The sequence below is a fragment of the Seriola lalandi genome, unplaced genomic scaffold (genome assembly GCF_002814215.2).
Source record: "Seriola lalandi dorsalis isolate HSWRI2012SDOR001 ecotype SW California unplaced genomic scaffold, Sedor1 jcf7180002054641, whole genome shotgun sequence".
Lineage (NCBI taxonomy): Eukaryota > Metazoa > Chordata > Actinopteri > Carangiformes > Carangidae > Seriola > Seriola lalandi.
In genome coordinates, this window is record NW_019525194.1 from 283,508 (window position 1) to 309,998 (window position 26,491).

General features: G+C 39.0%; 1 protein-coding gene across 4 annotated transcripts; it reads right to left on the minus strand.

Moving 5' to 3' along the window:
- Positions 1-5,166: 5,166 nt before the first annotated feature.
- ppp6r2a (protein phosphatase 6, regulatory subunit 2a) lies at positions 5,167-25,600 on the minus strand. Of its 4 annotated transcripts, none has more exons than XM_023420400.2 (24): positions 25,461-25,600; positions 20,997-21,166; positions 17,291-17,545; positions 16,816-17,002; positions 16,601-16,738; positions 16,441-16,506; positions 16,205-16,317; positions 15,531-15,644; positions 15,134-15,260; positions 14,688-14,840; positions 13,937-14,161; positions 13,451-13,515; positions 13,127-13,242; positions 12,952-13,037; positions 11,980-12,060; positions 11,743-11,840; positions 11,469-11,526; positions 10,982-11,109; positions 10,731-10,855; positions 10,487-10,631; positions 9,724-9,806; positions 9,366-9,558; positions 8,279-8,386; positions 5,167-6,673 (listed from the first exon to the last, which is right to left on the minus strand). In XM_023420400.2, the coding sequence occupies exons 3-24, from the start codon at positions 17,515-17,517 to the stop codon at positions 6,625-6,627; spliced, it is 2,685 nt and encodes an 894-aa protein (XP_023276168.1). In that variant the 5' UTR covers positions 17,518-17,545; positions 20,997-21,166; positions 25,461-25,600; the 3' UTR covers positions 5,167-6,624. The 4 variants fall into 4 exon arrangements, with proteins under 4 accessions (XP_023276168.1, XP_023276169.1, XP_023276167.1 ...); XM_023420401.2 differs by having other exon boundaries at positions 9,366-9,555; positions 25,124-25,551; XM_023420399.2 differs by having other exon boundaries at positions 25,124-25,551.
- Positions 25,601-26,491: the final 891 nt, after the last annotated feature.

Below are 26,491 nucleotides of genomic sequence, written 5' to 3' on the forward strand. Positions count from 1 at the left end.
CCTGTCGCAATATAGTAGTAGTAGTTGTTTTTATCCACACACAATACAGTAAATTTAAACAATATGGACAGAAAAAACTATGTCAACACAATCTGTGTATTAAGTAGTGACTGAATGCCAACACGAAATGCTCATACAGTATATACGCCTACGTTCTTATCAATTACCCATCAAAAAGAAAAGAAAATCATTCAATCTTGAAACCCTTGAAACCTTAACCAGTAACTAGAAAATTCCAGGGAAATTTTGAGTGCCACGGGGGCTACTGCCGGGATGAGTACATGATTTATTTCCAGTGTTCAAAAGTCACCCTGATCATATTCTGGTTTTGAGAAATGTCTTGATATAAAACACTCTGATATAAAACAATGTCACATCCCTCCATCATGTATTATGTGGGAAATATCTCATATTCTGTGTTGTTTTTTTTAATAAAACAAGAGGCAACATGTCTTCAAACTGGCATTTAAAGGGTTAAAATCCTGAAAACTAATACACATTTGGTAGGTTTGAGCAGAACTGAAGTGGTTTAAGAGATTTATGCAAAAAAAAGCAGAAAAAAATATTGATATATCATGATTTTATAGCATTTTCTTTGTGTGTCCTTTTTTGGATGCGAGGAACCCCAGAGGATACAAAATGTGTTACCAGTGTATAATAGACCTGTAACCGTAACTGACATTAGATTTTAAAAATATGTCAAAAAAGACACTTTCTTGCAGAAATCCATAGAAAAGTAAAGAAAATGTCCAAAAAAGGACAGAGGGATCCCTGAGGGTTAATAAATCCCATGAACCGCTATTTAAATTACCACTATTATGTTTTTTTCTGTGCTAAATTTAACATTACTTGGGATTACTGTGTTATTGTGTACGGATAAGACAGTCAAATTGCTTAGTCGTGTTGTCAATATAACAGTGTCTCTGGAGGGATGTTCTGATGTAAACTGTGGCTAAAGTTTTGATGACACTTATTGTAAATTGTAAGTTACACCTTAGTGTATGTGGGAGATTGATTGCAAGAGACTGGACAAGATTCACATTTACGCTTTTACTGTTTGTACTGTAATTTGTTGACAGACCATGTCATTGTGATACAGAAACGCCTCTTCTGCCTCTTCCTCTGTTTTGCCTCCCAACTCCTCCTCCACGCAGCCTCACTCCTCTTCCTCTTCTTCTTCTCTCTGGCTGTTGACCCTGTTCAATTACTTGTCCTTCCATTGTGAGACATTGTAACATTGTAACATTGTGTTGTGCTCCGGCTATATATATATATATATATATATATATACTTACCAGTTGGTTCATGATATGCACCTTTGAGAATTTCAGAAAATTTTTATGCCTTACTATACTGTGACGTTTTGTGCCTGATTATACTATGACGTTTTTTTGTCATTTTTATGCCTTAGCATAAAAATGACAAAAAAACGTCATAGTATAGTATGGCATAAAATGTCAAAAATACATCATAGTATATTAAGGCATAAATGGTTATAAAAACATCATAGTATGGTAAGGAATGAAACGGCATAGTATAATAAGGCATGGAAATGCCAAAAAACGTCATAGTCCAGTAGGTCATAAAACTGTCAAAAATTGTCATAGTATAGTATGGCATAAAATGTCAAAAATACATTATATAAAATCTTTTTTTTTAAGTATTTTTATGCCTTTATTGGACAGTATAGGGGAGAGAGACAGGAAAGGGGGAGGCAGAAAGAGAGGGATTGACAAGCAGCGAAAGACCATCCGATGCGGGATTCGTACGGGGCTGACTGCAGCGAGGATTGTAGCCTCTCACATGGGGCGCCTACTTAGACCACTACGCTACACTACTCCGCTATCTCATAGTACATTAAGGGATAAATGGTCATAAAACCGGAATAGTATGGTAGGGAATGAAACGACATAGTATAATAAGGCATAAAAATGCCAAAAAACGTCATAGTATAGTATGTTATAAAAATGCCTAAAAACGTCATAGTATAGTATGGCATAAAATGTCAAAAATAGATCATAGTATATTAAGGCATAAATGGTTATAAAAACATCATAGTATGGTAAGGAATGAAACGGCATAGTATAATATGCCATACTTTACTATGACGTTTTTTGGCATTTTTATGCCTTATTATACTATGTCGTTTATTATGCTTTGACTTTTTTGCCTTATTGTACTATTATGCCTTACTATACTATGACTTTTATTATACCATAATATACTATGACTTTATTTTCCTTCCTATAATATTATTCCTTACTACACTATGACTGTTTTATGCCTTATGACTTTTTATGCCTTACTATGCTATGTCATTTATTGCCTTACTATACTGTCTTTTTATGACTTACTACACTATTACATTGTTATGACTCACTATACTATGACTTATGATATACATATATATATATATATATACGTGACATATTTGTCCCTATATCATATCATATACTAAAATACATGTTTCTGTTAGCTAGACATACTGTATATGTCAATATATGATATTGTTCATATTTCTAACAGGTTTCATATGTAATCTTTACATTTAGACACTATATTGTATATACATATATGATTTTCCTTCATATATGCCATATATGGAAATTAAATTAAACACATGTATATACACTGTTGCTCATAAAGTTGGAATAAAAGTATTTTTTACCTCTTTCCATGAAATGATTGTGACAATGTGATTTATTTCATTTCACCTGGGTAATTGGGAAACATAATGTAATCATTACACCTGGTCAAAAGTGATTACTGATGCACTTAAATAGGAATAAACAGAGGATTGTGTCTGAAAACAAAACGATTCCAACTTTATGGGCAACAGTGTATATTATATTTGTGTATGGGCATTTCTGAATGTAAATTCAGATCTTATATGTTTATAAACCGTTTTGTTGATGGCAATAAAAGGCCAATCCCTTTGTTTTAGAGGGGTGGCGGGGTTGTTGGCAACACCTCACCATCTTCTAATGGCGACTTCCAGCAGGATATTGCTCCACGTCATCACAAACCTGTTTCATAAACATGATAGTGAATCCAGTAGTAGACCACCTTTGGGATGTGGGAGAACATGAGATTGGCAGCATGAATGTGACGCAGTCATGTCAACATGGAGCGGAGTCTCAGCGGAAATGTTTCCAACATCTTGTTGAATTCATAACATGAAGAACTGAACCAGTGTTAGTAAATTGTTCCTAATAAAGTGCTCATTCAGTATATTTGCTGTGATGATCAGCAGTTGCAAGTCGGGGCTGCAATAACTCTCCTCAGGTGGTGCATTCAAGGACACTCCAACATTTCCTCCATCAAAGTGCCAAAAAATGAATGAATGAATAAAGCAGTGCTTTCTTCAATGGAACTGATTCCATATAAAGTGAATTTTAAGTTTCAGCAAGTTGCAACATGTTGCCTGGAAGTTCAAAGGTTAAAATAAAACCCGAGTAAAAGTTTTGGAAAATGATCAACAGTAATATGAAGTACTCACAGTTTGTAGTTTAAGAGGTAAAATATGAAAAAGGTACTATTCAGCTGCTTTGACGTGTCATTACACCATCATCAGTTAGAGTCTGTATGATAAAACACCTCTCAGACAGGTGTGTGTTTAGTGTCTGTCTAGCTCCTGCTGCTCTGCAGCTGACCCTGACCTCTGACCTGCTCTTCTCAGGATTATGTGGGCGTGTACAGGTTGTGTTTGACTGACATCTCCCTCACTCTCCTGAAAGCTGTGTTAATAATAATAATAATAGTTTATTTGTATAGCACTTTTCAATACAAGTAACAAAGCACTTCACATTAGCTAAATATCAAACATCCAAATAAATCAAAGTGAAATGTAAATGATAATTACAAAGACATTACACAATAAAAGCTTTTTTATACAAGTGAGTCTTAAGTAGTGAAGGAGGTAAAACTGAACTGAACTGAGAGCCTGATCTCCTCTGGCAGGTTGGTCCAAAATTTAGGGTCCTGACGGCAAAGACCCCATCACCTTTAGTTTTTAAGCTAGACCTTGGAATGGTCAGCAGTGAATGACCAGAGCATCTCAGACTGAGTCCTGGATCATAGGGGATAAAAGCTCAGAAATATGGGGAGGTGTCAGCTGAAACCTGGCCATAAGTCATTAAAAGAATTTAATAAAAAGAGAAAGTGATAAAAACATGGCTGAACAACTTTCTTCACCTGGGGTGTAAAACACAAATCCTGGTTGAAAATTACTCCATGATTTTTGCCTAAGCGCTTAATTGCATTTGTTAATTGACCTAAGTTTTCTGTAATTTGGATTCTTTTTGCGGGGGTGACCAAATACGATGACATCAGCTTGTGATTTAATTGTAAGAAATTGTCTGACATCTGGAACTTTATTTCAGTAAGCGAGTTGTGGATGGTTGTTGGACTAGTCACCAGGTCTGATTGGTAGGTAAAGTTGTGTGTCATCAGTGTAGCAGTGAAAATGGACATTGAATTTACAGATGTCGCAGAGAGGGAGCATGTAAATGGAAAACTAGGATTACCTCCTTGTGGTTGTCTGTCTCCTCCACTCAGACTAGTTACATCCCTGTTTATCCAGAGTCAGAAAATACGAACCATTTGTGTGAGATTTTGTCATAATTTCTGTGTGAAGTCTGGCGTTTTGGCTAAAAATTGTTTTATCAGGTCACTTTGACCTTGACCTTTGACCACCAAAATCTAATCAGTTCATCCTTGAGTCCAAGTGAATGTTTGTGCCAAGTTCCCTCAAGGTGTTACTGAGATATCGTGTCCACGAGAAGGGGAAGGACAGACAACCTGAAAACAATGTCTCCAGCTCTGGTTGTCGCCGCCAGAGGAACACGAAAATGGGGACCCAGGATTGAGCCTTGAGGGACACTGAGGGTGAGTTAGTGGAGGATGAGACTGAACCAGCCATTGACACAGAAACATCTGTTAGAAAGACAGGACCTGAACAAGTTTAAAGCCACAGCACTGATGTTGTGATCTACTGAGGTCTAAAAGAACTAAGATGGAGCAATCACCTGTGTTGCACCTCTTGAAGAGGGACAAACACTTTTAGTCCAGTGACCTAAAACCTCTATTGGGGTGTATGTGGTCCCTGTCAGGCAGCTGGATGTTTGTAAAGATGGACAGACAACAACCAGACGGGTGAAGTGAAGCTTTTGGTATTAATGTGGTCAACCAGACGCTTTTAATTTCAATTTTTTTTTTTTAACAATGATCGTAGAACCTGATCGCTGTCAAATGATTTAAGTAAGTACACCAAAGAGGCCTGGAGCTCTGCAGAACCCAGACCTGTCCTCTTTCCAATCCTGCTGCTCAGAGAGAAATAAAATTAAACTTAAAAAAAAAAAAAAAAAAGAGGAAAAAAAAAAAAAACATACAGCATCACTCTGACCAGATGCCACTCTCGTCCTGTGAGTAAGTGCTTGGTGGAGAGAGAGAGAGAGAAAAAAAAGGAACAGACAACAATAGTAATCTCAAGATTGCTTGTAAAATTACTTTTAAATGTAGATAATATTTGTATATAGGTAGATAATGTTTGGTTGATTTAAGGGGGATAGCAATAAGAACTTAAAGGTCAATACAATCAGAAGGTCTTAGCTCACTAGCTAGGTCAACAGAGAACCAGTTATACATGCACTACAAAGAAAAAACAAAAGAAAATTTAAAAATCAGAAACCTCGAGTTGAGATTAAATCCAGATTTGTTTGCTCAAAACTACCAAATGAGTCCAATGCTAGATCGATTCTTTAAAAAAAACAAAATGCTGAATTTCAATTTTAAATAAAATAGCTAATTGACATTATTGCACATGAGCAAAAGACAGTAATACTATTAGAACTCTGTTCATTGACCCGCCCCCTCCTCCTCCTCTTCCTCTTCCTCCTCCTCGGACCCTCCTGAAGCACTTCAAAACATTCAGAAACCTGGTGATGTACGACAAGAGATGTTTCATCAACAGCAACCAAAGAGAAAAAAAATGGGAAAAACCTCAATTGGGGGTGGGGGTGGGGTGAGGGCAGATAAGACAGCCAGCAGAGATGAGGGTAGAACACTTACATTGTGCTATCATGTACAGTAAAATGGCTGCATAAGTGCTTTTTCTTAAGCTTGAAGAGAAAAAAAAATGTTTTCAAAAAACGGTGTTTATTGTTGAGGCATTGTTAAAAGTTAGCCTGTGCTATCCATTCAGGGGTGACAATGTAAAATCCCTAACAGTTGGGTTCCAACAGCTGTGAACAGGAAGGAGAGAAATCTTTCAGGACATAAAAAAATAATAATGATGTTACCCCTCGGATTCTGTCGCTGCTACATTAAAACCGCACGTAATTATGTGCAACATCGGAAAAAAGGCTTTGAAGATGATTCCTCTACACTCCGTCCTGTGTTGGTTTTTTTTCTCATTTTTCATATATATAGATTTTTTTTTATTTTTTTTTACATGTTCCGCCGCCTCATTATTGGTGTTGATTGGCAGTGTCCAGGTCCAATAACATGGCAGAGTGATTCAGTAAAAACACCATAGTTGCAGTGAGGTTATTTAGGGGAGTCACTCTGGAGGAGGCTGACAGTCCGCGGCTCCGTCACTGGTGGATCTCTGTGCCGGGGTTTCGCTCAGACCGGTCCGTTCACTGACACTTCTTGGGGAGGTGACGTTTCCTCTCTGTTAGGGCAACACAGAGGAAAGTTACTCGTTAACAACCTAAACTGTTTCAGTGCAATGATATTAGTTCACTGTCATTTTTATTCGTCCCTGCTGAAAAAATGTCAGGCTGAAATAGATTTCCACAACAAAAGTTTTTTTGGAGAAAGAAGGAAACAAACAATTAGAGATATTTGTTTGAAATAGATATATACACACACATATAATATATATATATATATGTATCTTATATATATTAGACCCTCAATATCAACAGCGTTAGTGACTGTTTTTTTATCATGATATGAAGACAAATGTCTTTGACAGAATAAAACTCACATTTCCTACTGCAGAGTCAACAAGGGCTGCAACTGAATTGATTTACTGTTTGGTCTATAAGATATCATATAATAGTAAACTATGCCCATCACACAGAGGTGGACAGCAACTCTAAACTGTACTTACTATAGTAAGTATAGTTTACTCCTCTACACTGAAAGACAAATATTGTACTTTTGACTCCACTACATTTCTATGAAGTTCTCTTACTTTGAAGCAGCTTTGAGTCAGTGGAATGAATTTTCTTTTAATTTGAAAATGTGACAGATCATACACTGTGTTCATCACAGTAGAAAAAACAATCACAGCCAACTCCTCATGTTTGAACCTCTCAAGTGTCCTAACAATGGCGACGTGAGATAAAGATGAGGCAGAAGATTCTTCACCAGAGACCACAGGGTATGTAACATTTGTTTAATTCCAGATAAACTTTTAGACTTTTGTTGATTCAATTATATTTTTATGGATATTTCTACACTCCATGTATCATATTCTGTAAGCTTTTTATACTACAGGTTCTACAGTCAGTCAGTGCTTTCAGAAGCGTTCAGAGTCATTAGGTTCTGCAAATACAATGTGGAGCACTACAAGAAGGTGTCGACATAAAAAATTTAGTTTTGAATACTTCAGTATTTTTAAAATCAAGTACTCCAGTACTTTAACTGAAGTAAAAATCTGACTGAACAACTTTCACTTGGATTGGAGTCCTATTTGACCGGGAGGATCTGTACTCTGACTAATGGAGCTGTGAACTTTGTCCACCTCTGCATCACCTTTCTGCATCCAGTTGTCAATGCGACTTAAATCTTGTCAACTGCCTCTGTCCACACGGGTCCATGCAAATCTCCGTCTGCGACCCAGAGTTCATAGTCGTGTGGTATCTACTGCTGACAAACGTGTGTGTACACATCCATGCATACAGACGCCAAATGTAGTGTAAACACAGCCGTATGTGTGTCCACTGCCCGTATCTGTTTGGACCTTTATACCAGAGGGCCATCATCCTTCACCCTCTGTCTCCATGGATACTAATTCTAATTCGTGATTTATCAATTATTTACTAAATTGTTTGAGTAATCATGTAATCCATAAAATGTCAACAATAAACAGACAACTCAAGTTTCCATCATTATTAATGACCCAACAGGATTTTTTTTTTATTTTGAGAGAAAAGTTTAAATTTAGAAGCTCTAACTTATTTTTTCCTGATATAACACAAAACTGATGAAATCAGAATCAGTGATCAATGAGTTCAGTCCAATGATTGGACAGGTGGCAGGTACTTACTTCCTGTCAGTCTGTGTGTTTACAGGTGAATCCTCCGCAGGCGGCTGCTCTGACGTTTTAGGAGGATCTGACAAAGAGAGTTTCTCCAGAGACACCGGACTCTCCTCACTGCCAAACAAACAGGAAGGTTAAAAGTTACTTTTAATTTCACACTAACACTCTTGTTTGTCAAGTCATAAATCCCTGTGGTGTGTCTTTGTTAAAGACACTTCGTCTCTTTGTTCCATAGCTGAGCCCTCTTATGTCACTGGGCAGGGGCAAAGAACCTAAATCACATCAGCTTTTGTAGAAAGCTCTTATTCCCTGGGAGCAGTGACATAGTCCTTACACTTTAAATCTTTAAATCAAACACTCCAAAGACAATCAAAAATCTAGTTAACTGCATAAAATAATATCAATATTTCTGTCATGTTTTTGCTGTTTTTGAAACGAAACTAGCTTCATGTTTCCCCTCGATGACTGAGAAGATGAAGGCTTTGTTCAAGAAACGTTTTATTTCCTTAATTGGTAATTTAATTCTACCTTTCAACACTAGTGAAGAAATTACTAACATTGTATTTGCTGCCCAGTAACTTACTATCTCTATTAGTGATGCGTACGAGTACTCAAGTACACGTACTTGCTGACGTCATTCGAGTCGCGTTTCACTACTCGCATGTTGCTTATGGCTACAATAGCTCAACTCAGTTGGCGTTACGTGCACCATGGCAGCCATGACGGCTCATCATCATGTCATGTCATTTTGTTTTTTCTGAGGGAAACTACAGGCTTAAAATGCCGTAATTTAAGTTTAAGTTATTATTTATTTGAACAAAATATATTTACTTTGGATTTATGATTTGGGCTGTTGACAAAGAGTTGCGTGTTAAGCAATACTGTACTCAAGTTCATTAAGTGCCTGTTGTTCTGTAAATGCATTTGAAATTGAACTTGGTTTCCACCGTTGGCAATTTATTTACAAAAATGTGAAAGTATTAGACAGTAATGTTCTCTTCTCCATATATATAGTGCAGAGTGGTCTGGTCAACAGAGGAGGCTCTCAATACTCGGCATCTGAGAAAAATACTTTCAGTTATAAGATCCTAACCTTTTGAGGTCAGCTGTCTTGTTGCCAGGGGCGCCAGCCTTTTCCGAGGTGATGGCTGCGGTTGGAGAAGCACCAGCATTTTTGTCGTCCTCCTCGCTGTCCGATCCCCCAGAGGAGCTGCTGTCTGAGGCCACGAGAGGAGCCTTCCTCCCTTCTCCCACTGGCCAAGTACCAGGAGAGGCACCAGCATCTGCTGACGGACACACAAAAAAAAGTACTGAGCAACAGGTGTGTAATTGTTAGAGTTTGTTTTACATTTATTTTAAATTCTTTCACCAACTCTAACTGAGACGGGTTCTGTCTTCAACAGAGAGGCAGGTGGGTGGGAGTGGGTAGACCAGCTGAGGTGAACACTCACCACTTTTCTCGTGGTTTTGTTTGGCTTGTTTATCAGCGGCTCCGCCATCCACGGGAGAGCTGCACCTGGGATTCGTTTCTGTGCTGTAGGAGAAGAGAAATCTGTGTTAACAAGTTGTAAAGACTACTGTTCCAGCAGAATCTATATTTTACAATAAATGTACAGTGGCTTCAGGACCACTGCACTTTTTTCACTCCTAACAGTGTAGTGGATTTAAGTGTAAATGGATAAAATTGCCATTTTTGGCACTACTCACAACAGATCTCTCTCTAACTGTTCTGTACGTCATATACATCATCATTGATTCTGATGGCCTTTACTTTTTCTATTTGTTTTCCTCACTCTGCATTAGGTCAAACCATTCAGCCATAGCATATTTGTTAGCACTTAGTAGTGGTGTGGCTATACAGTAAAAACCTCGTTCTGTGAGGTGACAGTGCTGACCACTGCACCACCATGTCCGTCATCGGTTTCCCCTAATTTTAAGATTTTTTCCGCAACTCTAAAACCTTCTGTTTTTTCTCACACTGACCTCTGGGTAAGTCTTGAATGAAAAGGTTGTTGGAACAATCACTCTCGAATCTATGAGCCTAAACATTACCAGCTCCTTCTTATATAGAACATAATTTGTATGGTAAAATATCAATTTAAACTACGATCTATTAGACCAATAAAATATTAAATGTCAGTTAATGTTTTTTTTCATTTTTTTAACATAAGCCTAGGAGACCTGCTACTTTGCATCAACAGTTTTGCTTCTCACCCGGAGAAAGGCTGGAACTCAGTGAAGTTGGCCCAGCCTGTTTCCTGTGTCTCTGCTCCACCCCCGGCTGAGCTGTCCCACCCTGCCTGGTTTTGGGATGCTGCAGTCCCTCCAGAGTCCCTGAAATTCGCTGTCCAGCCTGGACCTGGAAACAAGACAAACAACGGGCACAGAATAAGACAAAGAGCCGAGTGTTGTTTCCACTGACAAATGACGCTCTGTGATTGGCTGTTCTCCAATTTACTTGTGTCTGACGCGTTCTGTTCAGAATCTTCGTCCTCATCAGACTCAGATCCGCGGTCCTGCTCCCTGCCTCCGTTCTCCATGCTGCTCCTGGAGCTGCCCTCTGAGGTTTGGGAGACTCCAAACCTGGATGGCAGGGCCAATGGAGACACATAGAGGACAGATGAGAAGGTTAACAAAGACGGAGAGACTTAACCTGTAAACAAACTGCACTGAGAAAACCAGGAGCTCGAAAAATATCTTCAGCTTTACCTTGTTCTGGATTTAGCTTGTGTTGCATAGTTGATCTCCTTCTCCTCCCAAATGTCCTCTTCCTCTTCAGCATCATCAAACTGGCGTATCCTCTCTTTACAGCAGGCTTCAAAAGCAGCCGCATTGGCCTGTGCACAAACAAGACACATGGATGTTTTGATTTTGGAAAAACGATGTGGGGGTTCATTTAAATAACAAATAGTGCAGTGTTGTGTTATTCTCCTACAAGGTAAAACAATTATCTTAATTATTATAAAATACGACTCAAAAAGTGATATATCTGTTATTTAACTACGTATTATTACATGGTTTGTAAATATCTTCTGTAGAGAATTTAACAAAATAAAACAATACATTATATAAATATACAAAATAACAAGGTTACCCAGAACAGTGTTGACCACTCATTTAACTTTAGTAGTCTGGAAAGTAATAATACACATTTCTGAAGAAACACAGTAAGACAGAAGCGCCTGCAAACACTTACACTATTATCATCAGCATCTAGATTGAAGTTTATTTCGGCAATTCTGTCAAATGTGGCGCTGAGGAAAGAGAACAAGGAGAATGTTAACATGTTAAAAGGTCAGGTCACTGCTGTGGGAATATGTTCAGGAATAAAGAATAACACATCTACACTCAAGCATTACAATAATATGACAAACATAAAATCAAACAGTGTTTACTGAGGATGAATAAAAACAAGGATTTTTTGCTGAGCAGAGCTGTGACGCTGAGTCAATATGCTGTGTGAGACTCACTTGATATTTTCATCATGCTCACTAAACTCCTCATCGTTGAACCCAAACTGATCCACAAAGTTGGCAGTCATCTGTTGGATCTGATAGTCGGAGAAGGCCTGGGAGGGTGCAAGGGACACTTTTTTAAGGCGATTATGGACAGAAGAGGTTATCACAGATGGATAGAGGCTTTATATTATTAGATATCAGATAAGTGTGGAATGTAATTTTGTTTCAATGGTGGTGAGTCAGTCGTACCTGCTGGAGAGACAGGTCGTTGGGGAAAGGGCTCTCCATGTCATCGTCCTCACTGGACGAGTGCATGTTGTGGGTGCTTACCTGCAGGACACAGTGTGGAGGTCTGGTGAACTTTTTGGTGTTGAACATTACAGTGTCCACTGGCCTTACAAGACATATATCTACTTCACATTGTAATTATGATATGACAGACAAAAACTTAAAAAGTCATGGCAATGTTTTAAACAGAAAACAGTCAAATATTAGATTAATGCTGCCTTTAAAGTTTTGTGGATTTTTTAACCTATGGCTGCGCTGTGGAGCTTTTCTACAAGTGGGTCCCCATGTTTGTGTCATGCACACGTACAAGGATACGCACACTCCTGTGACACAATACCATGTTTGTATTAAGATGCAATACACGTTCCTGCCAATGGGTTCAGACTTCTCCACTGATCTACAGGAGGCAGTTACACAGCAGGAAGTGCTGCAATGTGCCATCAAAGACGAGGAGGAAGTAGACTGCTGGCGAGTAAATACGGATGTTAACTGTGCAGGGTTAAAAATACTAAAATAAATAAATAAATAAAATCAGCTTTGCAAATGTTTTATGAGGAAGGAAATACATTCCGCATGTTTGTTTGTTAGAGTCCAACGATACACACAGTGTGCTTTGATTAGTAACACTGACTGACACTGTAAACATGATTTAGTCTGTTTACAAGAAAACTCCACCTTTAAATCATGGCCACTAATGTTTATAAATGAAAAACACTTCTGAATTTTGTTGCATATATTGTTGCATTTATTAAATGACAAGTCTAATTCATTGAGGAGCTGGTAACGGCTTCTCTGACAGTGTGCTGGTTCTGAACTGAGTAACTGCTGCTCTGAATGGGCATAAACTGGGAGAGAAGAGGAAATTAGAGGAAGTTAAAAGAAAGCTATTTATTCAGGAAAAAAAAAAAAGAATGCTACTGAATGAAAACTCACCAGCTCTACCGTGTTCCTCCTGTTAGTCTCTCTCAGGGTCTCATCCACGAAGCTCTCCCAGCGACCTCTGCAGTCCTCTGGCAGCTCTGTGAGAGGAAACCAGTGAATTAGTGAATGTTCAGTTAAGCAGATAACTTCTCTGGCCTTGATCAGGCCTCCTGTAATATACGACTACCTTTGATGAGGTCAGTGATCTGGGCCTGTACTGGTCCTTTCTCCAGGTTCTGGACCACCATGTTAGCAATTCTGGTCAGATGACCCATGTTGCCTCTCCTGGTGCCGCCCTCAGACCTAAGATTCAGGTACACTTAAGATTACCTTCAACACAGTAACTACTATTTTTACCTTTGACATGTATAATCAGTATGTAACTACCACACGTAATATGTATAAAAACAAAATGCATCTGCACAGGAATAATGCAGTGGAAGGAAATGTGCTATTTTAATACAAATGTGTTGACGCTCATTGCTAGCCGTGCACATGAAGAGACTCTTACTGTATTCTATCATTTTCCTCCCAGGCGTCAAGAATCCTCTGTACCAATCGACACTTCTGGAAAAGCTGAGGGTTCAACAACAGAAACACGGTGTGAATATGAGTGTGGACATAGGCTGAAAAAACAGTAGGAGTATCATGAATCAGGATTTTCAGGGGGGTAACTGAAAGTGAGCACCAGAGCTGAGCAGCAAACACACGAGTCGTGTTGCCCTGCCTAGTGCTGTCTGGCATACAGCTGCCCTCTCTTTCCACCACCCGTCTCTACTCCCATCACAGTCAGCTCTGTTTGTAAAGTTAACAGCCTGCCACACTTCTGATCCTGCATTTTTTTAACCGCGCAGATAAAGAAAAACTGCAGTGATTCAACTGACAACATGAAAGACGACTGGGGGGTCTTCTTGATTGATGCATCGCCTCATCAACTTCTAGGGGACTTGGTTGTAATATGATATTCTCAGGGTACAGAGCTGCTGGAGCCACCTACATGTGCCACAAGGGCATTGTGGATGGAGGTCTGTGGGTCAATGGTCCTGCCTGTCTCCACTGCCTCCCCTTGCACCTCGGCGTTAGATGCTGCAGGCTTCCCGTCGTGGTTCTGGAGGCCTGGGCTGGGCCGCTCCTCTGAGGAAGGGTGGTTCAGGATAGCCGCCACACACAGCTCCACTTGGAAGTGCAAAAAATTATTCCAGGAGTATTTGAAGAACAGATCCTGTTCAGAGAGGAAAATATAAAGCAAAGTCACTGACATGCAGTATGAAAGACAGAACAATTGTAAGCAGCACATCCCTTAAAAACATGTCAAGATACCAGTATGTGTTGCATGTTCTTTTCTGAGCATTTTAGACAATTACTGCAACACCACACGGTTCTGTGTGTCGCTGTTCTGTCACATTAAAGAAGCCATGATGGTAATATCTGAACCGCTGCCGCCATGTTGTTTAACTAAGGCAACAGTGGAGCATTTGAATCCACTGTCTGCTGAACGGCACGAAAATGAACCTGCTCCAAAAAGGTCACACCCACTGCCCTTTGGTCAGGGGGTGTGATAAGATAATCAGAGGTTCCCCACCTCTTGACTAACCTTGTGCAAATCTGATGTAACTGTTTCAGACATACAAACAGAGTCAGGCAAAAACCTCCTCTAAAACAGCTACTAAAAAAAAACATATGAGAGCTCAAACACATCATACTCGCTATGTGTGCAATGCGAAAAAGGAGCTACAGCCTCAGCCTACCAGTAGTAGGTCCATGGTGGCAAGATTGCAGAGCTCCTGGCAGATACTGGGGGCATTGGTCTGCAGTAGGGCGGCCACCAGCCGGGCCACGTGAAGGCGGGCGTTCCCCAGTGGCTGCTCAAGAACGCCAACGGTCGTCAATATTGCACTTTTCTGTAGATGGAAAAAGAAAAGTACATCAGCTAATGTTGCCATTAAATGTTGTTTGGATACTAGTACACAAAAAACTGATTCTCAATTCTACAACTGTAACAGGGGAAAACAAAAGAAAATATAAAATTTTGTACTGTCAATTAACCATCAGCTACTGCGCTATTTTGAAAGTGTGCTAAAATGTGCTAGCTGAGTACTGAGTACTCATGTAGTGTGTTGGTGTGTGAGCAAGATGCTCTATCATGTTTAGTATCATTATTACTTCATGGGATGGCACTGCAATGCAGCTTTACCTTGGGGGGGTCCAGAAGAAGCTGCTGGAAGTCCTTTAAATGGGGCTCAATGGCATTTAAAATACTGCTGTTGACAGTGTAAGACCTTTCATAACCCTGAGAATACAAATCCATCAGCCCTTCCAACCTAGGAGAGACAAGCAGACAACAACATCTGGTAACCAAACTTTAAAACTATAAAGTTAAGTTTATATTACCTAACGAGGGCCTGTGCCTGTGTTCATATGGATACACCTATATTTCCTCTGCATTCCTAATACCTTACAGGAATAAATAAAACAAGATTTTAATTACATCTGCTCATGAGACCTGGGAGGGCCACAACCCAAAGAAACCAAAATGATCAAAGCCTCCAACATTTACAATTAAGAACTTGACAGAAGCCACTTCAACTCACCCAGACCTCCTGGTCTCCAGTAAGGTAAGTAGCACTTGAGTTCCGTTAACGATGGAGGCCTCGCTCCTCTCCCCCTCAAACAAGTTCTTGAGGAGCCCCGCCACACTCTCCTGCCTGAAAGGTGCACAGGTTTATGCTGTAACAACTTAAAGTTTGATGATGGTGACATGGTCTGTTGAAGCAAACAAACCAATTACTCCGCTATTTACAGTGGGCTCCAAATGTCTGAGACCACTTTCTCATTCACTTGAAGTGATCGCAGAAATTCATAGTTGTTTATTTTTTTCTTTTAAAGAATTATTCGCTCCAGGTTGGGAAATAGTACATCTGGAATTAGCTACAACATAGGAAACCTGTCCTATGTTGAGAAAAAGAGCATAAAATGAAACTACCAGTTATGGTGTCACATAACTGTAGGCTAACTCTTTTCTCCTTTGGACCAGTTTGAGGTCTTGGACTTTGAGGATGGGCCAAACATTTGACTAGTTTTCCCACTAAACAAAGCCAGTCTGGTAGCATTTTTGTTTCTAATGTGGCCAGTTAAATAGTAAAAGGTTTTCCGTTGCACACTCATTCCAAACACTGAAAACCCATTATTTGTTGCTAAAAAACTGGTCACAGGTCAGATTTATTTTCCCTCTTGAAACATTAACAATAAGGCATTTTAAACTTACGACTCTAGTACGGCCAATAGTGGGTCAGCCTCCACATTCTCCTGCATCTGATTGGCCTGGTCTCGACTAAGGCGGATGATGTCACAAAGCGTCTGGGACGCATTTGATTGTCTCTGAAAGGTAAAGTGTTGAATTGTTTAATGTAAATTAACCATTAAGATGGTTTCTTTAAGTTTGTCTTCATCTAACAAAGTATCAGTATCATAACAACACGTTGACAGGTCAGCGTCACTCACCTCCTCATCTTTACCAGTATGGATGAGCTCTGTGAGTCTCTGTACCAGCTTCTCCTCATTCAGCCACTGGGATGGAAAAACATAAACTACATCAGATACTGTCATGTTTTGTTTAAACATTTACTCAGAGGAGGTGCACAGACGTATTTATGTTTCTTACATGGAGGACCTCCTGCCTCAAGGGGGCAGGCTCCACACAACTGATGAGGCGAAGCAGCAGGTCCATCATGGCAGAGGCATCAATATGTTTCAGCACCAGGCCAATGAAGCCTTCCTTTTTCTTTAGAAAGCTAATAACCTGGAAAATTTTCATTTTAGTCAGTTTTATAGGGTACAGTGGATTAACAGTGGAAGCCTCAATCTTTTTCATTATACCTGTTCGGTTTTCCTGGCAATGAGATTGCCGATAGTTTTGCTGAAAAAGCTGGCCAGTAACGGGTTGAGAGGTGGGTCCTGCTCCAAGAAGTGGTAGAGCATCTCGAGGAGAGAATCGTCCGCACCCAGCTTATCGTTTATAATGGACACATCTGATGTCAGGAGCTCACAAGCAATGTTGGGAAATCTTGGAAGAAAACACAGGACGGCAATGAGAGGGGGTCTTGGTGCAACTAATGATGTTGAAGTGGCATTTCTGAAATGTTTTCTCATTATCTGAGCTTTGATCTGTCTAAAAGAGGTGAAAAGAAATTTGAAATTTGGTTTCTGTGGGGAATTTGACCAGATCAGAAAAGATAGGATGTTATAAATTTAAATAAACAGAGCTGAACATTGTATTGTATGTGCATTGTATTGCTGACATTATATGAATGACAAATATGAGAACAAATCAAAGAAATTATACAAGCCTCACTTAAAGCGGCTCCGCTCCTCCAGATCAACAGGTGGCTCTGTGGTGATGAGGCTGACCAGCTCCTGCATGCAGTGGTCCTGGGAAAGGAAGAGGAGCAGTCGACGGTTTTGGGCCTTGCATTCCTGCAGGACGTCATCCTCCTCCATCAGTTCTCTCAGCGTCACGTCCTCCCTGTCCAGCAGCTGGTCGATGTGGGAGGTGGTGTGCAAGTCAAACTTCCAAAACATGGTTGCCGCTGGGACGGGGGACACAGCCCTGGGTCATATGACGGTAGAGTGAGGAGGGAGGGAGGGTAAAGAATATTTGCAGGGAGAGGAGGATGAGGGAACACAGGGAGGCCCAGAAATAACAAAAGGGGTGAGGAAGGGAAGAGTGGACAAGTAGGTGGGGAAGTAAGCAGAGGAGAGAAAATGATGTAAACAAAGATATTCACTCGAGAGTCACACCTTCCTGTCCTTTATATCATAGACTATGTTAATACTCTTAATATTCTGACGATCATATTAAGATGTGAATTATTCCCGTTTATGCTGAGATAATACAGGGCATTTTTAATGAAATTAAAACTTTAATGAAGTTTCCATAGGATTCTGCAAAAGAAACAAGATACATTCTACTGTTCTTTCATTTTATATGGTTCTTTCATGTAAACCTTTAAAAACCCAGTCCAGGTTTTTGGTGAATTTAAATGTTGATGCCCACAAAAAGTAAATCACAGCTGGAGGGTCGTGTGAGGAGCATGGAGAGAGAATAGACGCTTCCCTCACCAGCTCAGTCAATTCAAGCCAACCACCAACGACTTTTCTGTTAAGTGTATTTATCCTAAACTAACAAATGTAGCTATCTTACTGACTCATACATGTCGAAGAACTAATTCCAGCATGCACAAGCACAGGAATCGGCTCATGTGGAATCTGCAATGCTGTTGCCACGGCGGCAAACCATCCGCCTGGTGATCTGAAGACATCCATAGAGTCTCTGGAGTCTCTTTGCATGCAGCTAGCAGCTAATAACAAACGCTAACAGTTAAAGTGGATAACCTTAAGGAACGTGGTTTTTGCCACAACCTCATTAGTCATTAGCATTCCCAAATGAGAAGAGGGTCCACAGGTTACAATATTCATGAGGGACTCCCTCCGTGAGACCATAGGGATAACAACAGAGCAATTAATGCTTTTAGAGACACTAATAGTGAAGCCTCCTCCCAAAGCCTGACTGCAGCTGATGGTGGTGCAGGTCCACCACTTACAGATGAAACAACATACTCCTCAACTTTCCAGAGAGAAGTTGCTTTCCTTCCGTGGCCACGAAGGTCAGATTTCACTTGACCCATTAATTTGTGACATGAAGGATGGCACAATGAATATAACACTATACTGTACATTAACAGCTCATTAGCTGTCTCCCACTGACAAACCATGGGATTAGCTAGCTTCTTGGGTAACTAATTTAGCAACAAAAAAAACTACAAGCATGTGTTTTAAAGCAGCTGCCAGTGCTGTGATGTCAGAGGAGGAAATTATGCTATATTTAAGCACTGTACCTGTGTTACTGACCGTTTACTCAACAGACTATACCTACAACAATCAAATACTCTGCTCCCAACTCCAGTGGCTCTGTAGTGGTCCGCTGAGCTGTGGTGCCTTCAGTCAACTAACAGGGATTACTGGAGCATGAATTTTTAGCTTTCATTGACTTTAATTTCTTATTATTTACCGACTGTTTTAAACAGCTATTATTTCTTCACCAGATCACTGGAAAGTGTCATTTTTTGTTCCACTGATGACATCATTCTTTCTGTTTCTTGAGTTAGCCAGCAATGCAGATTGGCAACCAATTCAATAATTATCTTTTCAAAGATCCAAAATTTAGAAACGAACTGAGAAGTACAGGCGTTTTTGAGTGATAATAATAAACCTGATATTTCCTCCAATCTTCTTCTAGACACAGCTAAGGCGTATATTCAGGGTGTGGTTATTTCTTATGTTGCTAGGAGGGCAGACAGAGTAAGTAAGAGGTCAACGACTTTCAGAAGGAGCAAAATCTTCATCCTTCTGATGATTTACAGGCTACAATCACTTCTGTTTGGGCCGTCCTTGAAGCAGAAAAATTGCTCATGTATGCTAAACAAAGTTTGGGAACAAACCTAGTAGGTAATTAAACTAACCTCATGCTTCAGTCAAACTATCCCGTGTGACAGATGCTTCTGGTAGGAAACTATACAGCACTGAAGACATTACTACTTTTAAAAGATTTATGAGAAGCTATACAGATTACAAACAACCATTTTGAGTAATCCAGATATATAAGATTTATATCTGAATGTAGATAAAAAGCTAATAGTCAAAGACAGCGCTTTCAACTATCATATGTATTGATCAGACTAGTTTTTAAGCTGTAATTCTTGTAGTAACATTCGTTGCCTGTTTAATAATCAGAATGGGACAAATTTGTTTTTGTTATTTCACCTGACGCTATAAAGGCTTTTGATAGGATAGATTGGCCATATCTTCTACAGTCCTTTGGTAAATTTGGTCTGGGCCCTTATTTTGTAAATTAGATATCAATTTCACCAGAATTCTTTGCACTTGCAATAGAACCCCTGGAACAAGCTACTAGGAGCAATGCTACAGTGGAAGCCGTAGCTGTAGGTTCAAGAAATCACAACGTTTCGCTATGTGGTGAGGTCTCTCCTCCCACACCATAAATTTCTTAATCCTGATTCCACATGTGGTCTTGAACCCAATTCCTTTTAGACAGATAGAAGGAGTAATGTACAATACCAGTCAAAAGTTTTGTAACGCTTTCCCATTGGAGTGAATGGGAAAGTGCCAATACCAATACTACAAATAAAAGGCTGCAGCCAGAGTGCTGCAGGAATTGGTCCTCAAAATTCCTGTTCCTTCATCCTGAAGTCTCTGGGTTTTTTGAATGGGTTTTTGGTTAGATGACTGGCATAAGGTTTGTAGCCAACATAAGCTCAAGAAATTTTCATCTTTTAAGTGATCCTAGTGATCCAAGTGGCTAAATGAGACAAAAACCAATCTACTCACCAGTCCACCTTTACAGCCCCATTGTGTTTATACTTGCACTAACTTTCTAAAAGGAAAGGCTTTTGAAGTTTAATGGTTATGAAGTTTGTTATGAAGTTATGTGAATGTGGTGTAGTTCATTTATATCCTAATATTAGCTTTTTACTTCTGGTGATTGTATTTAGGCTTCAAACATCATAAAGTGGGGTTTAGTTGTGAAGATTATTTACCTGATTATCTACCATAGCGTGTAAGTATGATAAACTTTTGTTTGTCAGTTTGTTTTCTGCAATAATGCAAAAGCCAATGGAAAAATCCCATTGGCTTTTTTGTCGAGGGAGCCTACAAAAATATGTCATTTGTGTAGCACTCTATACAATTTTAAATAACAAACAGACTTCATATTATCCCAGTGAAGCTCAATCAAATGAATCCCCAATTGTCAAAGACCTAATGCATTCATGCACAGTATCTTTTGATGTCACTATATCTTTATTTTGGTCAGATGTTCTTCCTCTACGGAATGTGAATCTAAATTTGGCATTGAACGTATCTATAAGCAACTCATACCCAGCATAAACTAAATATTATGTTATTTACAATGACAACATTATGGTCCGAGTAAATGTAGTCATAGTCTATATATTACAAAAAGACAAAGTGCTCACACATACCAGTGGATGAAATGTGGATATCTTTAATCAGACCTCCCCCTCGGGCAGGCAGGCATTTGTGTTTGTGCAGACAACAGAGAGTGTGGCGAGGCCTGGCATTTATCAGCATGGGTCTCCTCTTAAAACGCAGGCCTCTTTAGGAGATGAGACACTGAGACGCTCACCATAACCTGCACAACACAGAAGAAAAAATTGTTATCATACCACTCAGACAAGATTTTAGATCTGCACAAATAGCCTATGTGAATGTAGATATGAAAATGTAAAGTTGTCCTCATGATGAGTCAGCTTAACATTGGTTATATACAGTACTGTGTAAAAGCTTTAGGCACTTCAGATGTTTAGATTCTTATTCATCTCACAATACCACCAGGGAGGCGTCTGGTCGCTCCCAAATTCTCAAAGATTACTCATGACGCGATGTGACTGTTGTGCATGCACACATCATAAAGACGATACATTGTCCAGCCCTAAATAGTAGTATCAATAAAGTTGTCCTAACCCCACCCATCCCTCGTTCTGATATTCTTATTAGCAAAGCTCACAACATCCAGGAAGAAGATTCTTGTTGGTAGCCAGTACTGTTCTGAAAAAGTTATGAATGATGTGAAAACTAATGTTGATTTCTTCATCAATTTAATACTGATTTCAGATTGGATAAAATGCCATCAACCCTATTTTCAAAACCCTGGAATGAATTACAAGACTCAATAGTGTTTGAGAGAGGATGCATTTGTGAAGCACAATGCATACTGGTCCTTTGTTAGGTGCTATGTACATGTTATGGCTAAAATTCTTTAGTATTCTCCTTGTTAAGTCAGTTTGCCCCCATGTCTTATCCATACTGTATGTTTAGCTTTTCAAAAAAGAGTTGCATCAAGTTATTTATTTAAAAAAAAAAACCACCTGTGCCCCTAATGTTTTTCAGTCATGTGCACCAGAACCCCTAAAAAGTACTACTGTATATAGTACTGTATCTCTGCATGGGTAGCATTTATATACATTGTCATATATGTTTGCTCTTCTATTGAAATTAAGTAAGCTTTGTTCTCATTAACATTCAGTCTTCCTTTCTACTTTTTCAATTTCATACCTTAGAGCTAATGTACGTAAAGTAATCTGTAAAATCTGTAATCTGTAAAATGCGGGTTTACCTGTTGGTATAATTATATTTATTTATTTTTATGTTGTTCGTGATGTATAACTCAAAGCAATACATATGTAAAAATCTATACATCCATTCTAATTAGACTCTAACTCACTGAAAACATATTAGAAACATAAGACAAATATGTTGGTAAAGAGGCTCAATATAAGTCATCAAGTTGCCTCTCCAACTGATGGCGAATGACACTGATGTTAGAGAAGATAGTAAAATATAGTAGAGTCAAATTTACAGAATGTAGGTTTCAGTTTAATGTATAAAAAGTAACATGAAACTGCTTCCATGTGTTAAAGCGCAGTTGATTTTATAAGAAGATAAGGAATATCCTCATTTTTTAATGGACTGGTATCAACTATATGTTTTGCTCCTCTGCAACATTTTGCAAGTGCCCTACGCATCTGTGTTATTGCTTCAATATCAGTGTGGTGTCTGTTTCAATAAAATGCAGACAATGTATCAAACTTTGAGGTTAGTTAACAAAACATTTTGGGACCTCACAGTTCTACAGGCTATCATTTAGCAAAACGTAGAACTTAAGATTGAAAACATGCTGTGTCATCTTTTAGGTTACAACAACAACCTAAAGAGCTGAAATTAACAAACATAATTATGATGTGCATGCCTGCATCAATCAGGTATTAACTCAATACAATAGGAATATTCACTAGCATGTAAAAAGGGTGTATAAGTGAAGATTCCCTACAAGACAATACCCTATGAAAATGCATTAGGCTGCTGCCTTCAGACACATATCACAAAGTTTACCAGAAATATATATTAGACTGCAGTATATCAGTTTTCAATCCTGGAAATTACCATGAAAGGTTATGGCCGATTTCCAGAATGACAATCAAAAAAAAAACCTACCACTACCCTTATACCTGTACAACTGCTGCAAACACTAACAAGATTTAATCTCCTTCTTGTGGCTCATTGCACTGCAAGTTAATATCAGGCAGGCTTTTAAATGCCCACTATGGTGAATGGAGGATGTACCTTGAATGATGGAGAATGAGTATTTGATGCTTTTGTCACTATGTGAGTATGTTTAGTTTGTTTTGTGTCATGTGGTTACTGTGGCAGCTACTCTAGACAACAGAGTACACCAGCAGTAACAACAAAACAATTACATCTGCTGGCTTTGTAGACTTGGACAAACTTCTCTGAGCAACATGCTATCATCTGTTGATCATGGAAGTAAAGCTCAGGGAGGAAATCAAAGTGCTTCCTCCTTTTTTCTTTTCCCCTTTTCCTGAGGAGGACCCTTCCTTGCACATGCAGCAGCAGCAGCGTCCATCTGGCATACATTTACAGAGTACACAAGTGCAGTAATAACCCTGTTGAACGCTCCCTGTGGACACTGAACAGAGGAGCAAATGCTTGACTTTACATCCAAAATAGAACCCGCTAGAGGCAATCTCAACAAAAACAGTCTACTGGCACATATAACAGACGATGAAAAGAGGAACAATAGCACACATAAAGAGCATATGTGTAAATGTTGTGAGTCAACAATAGTCTGTAATTAGGCAACTTAAAATGCAGCAAGCAAAAGGGATTTCCACCATCCCTTGAAATATCTGAGCTCTCCTTTACATGCTGAATGCAAATAAAGATGCAACTGGTGGCAACTGAATGTTTATCATGTTGTTCTAGATACTTAGTGGCATGTGCTAGCAAATGATCAACCAATCTGCAATAGTGCACTTCAGAGGACAAACAAAAGCTACAGTTTTAGTCAGCCTGTTGCTGCTTACTTGCACTTAGGTGCGCTGAAGTTGTAAAATTAGATGAACAGACCTGTACCTAATGCTTGATGCAGAGATGATGGTCCCAAAGTACTGAAAGACCTCTTTATGAGAATAAAAGACAGTCATTTTGCTTGTGATTTCTAATACCCCTTCATAAATGTAAAGAGTTCCTGGTGCTTCATCAAAACACATCACTGATTATCTTTGGGTTTGTTAGCTGTCAGACAAAATAAGCCAGGGCTTCAGACTTTAATGACTTGACTGGGGCACTTGCCATTATTTCCTTACAAATCCAAGCAAATGATACAATGTATTTTAAATTAACAGATCAATCAATAATGAAAAAAATATATATGAATCTGTTTCCCCAAGACTGTCTAACAATGAAAGACACACTGATGTGTAGCTAAAGAAATGTAAAGTGAGCAGCGCAGCCTTGGCATGAAATGCACATCAACTGACTTGTGGTAGGAGCTCAGATTTCTGTTTACTTCAACTCCAGTGGAGGCACCACTACCAGAGATTAAAGATTTAAAAAAAAACGACGTGGATTAACGTTACAGTAATTACAGTCCTCGTGGTTAATTACATTCCGCAGCTGTCTTACAAACACTAAGTCTCCTTCTTTATCCATCGGTAACTAACATACAAACGGTGTGTACTTCATTTAAAGTAACTCAACGAGGCTTCGTTGTTGCTGGCCTCAGCCAAATCCGAGTGGCTGCACTGAACAACACTACTTTATATAGCTCGTTAGTTAACTACTAGATGATAACGAAAACTTGTGTGGATATAGAATAATATAAATAATATATCAGTAGGGGAAATAAATTACATTAACATAGATGGCACCCAAACTCAACTGATATTCCTAACTTAGTGACTATGTTACGTTAACTAATCTAACAACTAAACAGTTTCCTTTGGAAAATTTAGCCGATTAGCCAACATCGGATTCTTGATCAACGTTTTTTGGCGATTCTTAGACACTAACTTATAGTATTAGCAATCAGTTTTGAAAACATTCATGTTAGTTCCTCCTTTACTCTGATTAGCACGTAAGCTAATTAGCTACTAACAGTTAACGTGTACTGAGCTGAGATAGCCAACTTAAATAGCTCTCCAACTTGGGTTCAACTTTGTCGATGGAGCAGCAGAGTAAACGTTCGCTAGTTGCTCGAACTCATGACGATCTTTTCGTCCAAACTTACCTTTGATTGAAAGTCCGCTGCTATTCCTCCCGTCTGTATTGGATTGTTGGTGGAGTTTTGCGTCAAGCAACCAGCTATTAAGTCACTAGCTATCCAGCTAACTACTAGCTATCTGTGTTAGCTAACATACATTAGCCTGTGAGCGAATAGTGATTTGTTTTGAAGAAGGGGTCAGTCTGCGACAACACTGGCTACTGTTAGCTAGCTCAACTTAGCTAACGTTAGCCAAATGTTGCTTTCAAGTCTATCAAATAAAGAGTTCTCCAACGTTAACGGCTACTTTACATTAATAGCAATGCCTGTTATTTAAGATATAGAATGTATGATTCGTACTCACGCACAAAGTAATTCAAACGCGGGGCTAACTTTAGCATGCAAGGCAGGAAAAACTCAGTCATATTTTTCGAATCAAAATGGCGACATGGTTACGAGAGCGCGCAGTAGACCTACAACGGGAACGTGCACCGACTTCAGACAGTACACTGAATGACGCGACGGCCGACACTGTTACATCTATTTAAACTATTAGTCAAGTTCTAACTCTAAACGTCATGGTATTTTAAAGTGTTGTATTTTAACTCTACTACGGAAGCCTACATGTCTGATGATTTGTTTTCTATCAAGATTAAAGTGTTTTATATGGACATTAAACACGTATTTATGTTGTTTATTTAGAGGTAGTTCAGCAGACTTTTTGCCCCTCCCTTACCCATACACCTATTCATCAACTTAAACAATTGCAAGTGATACGTATTTAAATTTCAGCACTGATTAGATTTGACAAAAATTCCTCCCAGTTATCAAACTGTAAAAAGTGATGTTTTATGATGTTGTGATATAAGATTTGACAAAATAATCAGTTACTAACACTGGAATCAGATAATTCACCTAACTAATTAAGAACGTATAGCTATTACATATTTACCCTGAGTGACCGGTTTTTGTTAAAACTGTTTTAGAAATGATTTTTTTGGAGGATGGGGCCGTTGCATGGCATTGTGTTTGTGTTTCCAATGATTAGTGTACCCTAATTAATTAAAAAAAACATGGTGGGCAAAATATTAGACACAATTCTCAGTATAGGGCATGCAATAAAACTCAACTGCACCACAAACTACATGCTCCAAAACGAAAGTACAGTTGAATCAACACTTCTTTAAAACAGTTTCAACCAAATATGAAAACCATAACCTTCTAAAAGGTAGCATTTATTGCAGGGCTGTTTTATAAAACTGGGTTCAATTAGCTAGATGTGCCAAACAGAACTGACTGTGAGCATGAATCATAGACATTATTCTTGAATTTGTACATATTTCAGAGGGTGCCTCCTCGTTATACATTATATCCTGAAATGTGTGTTTCTAATTA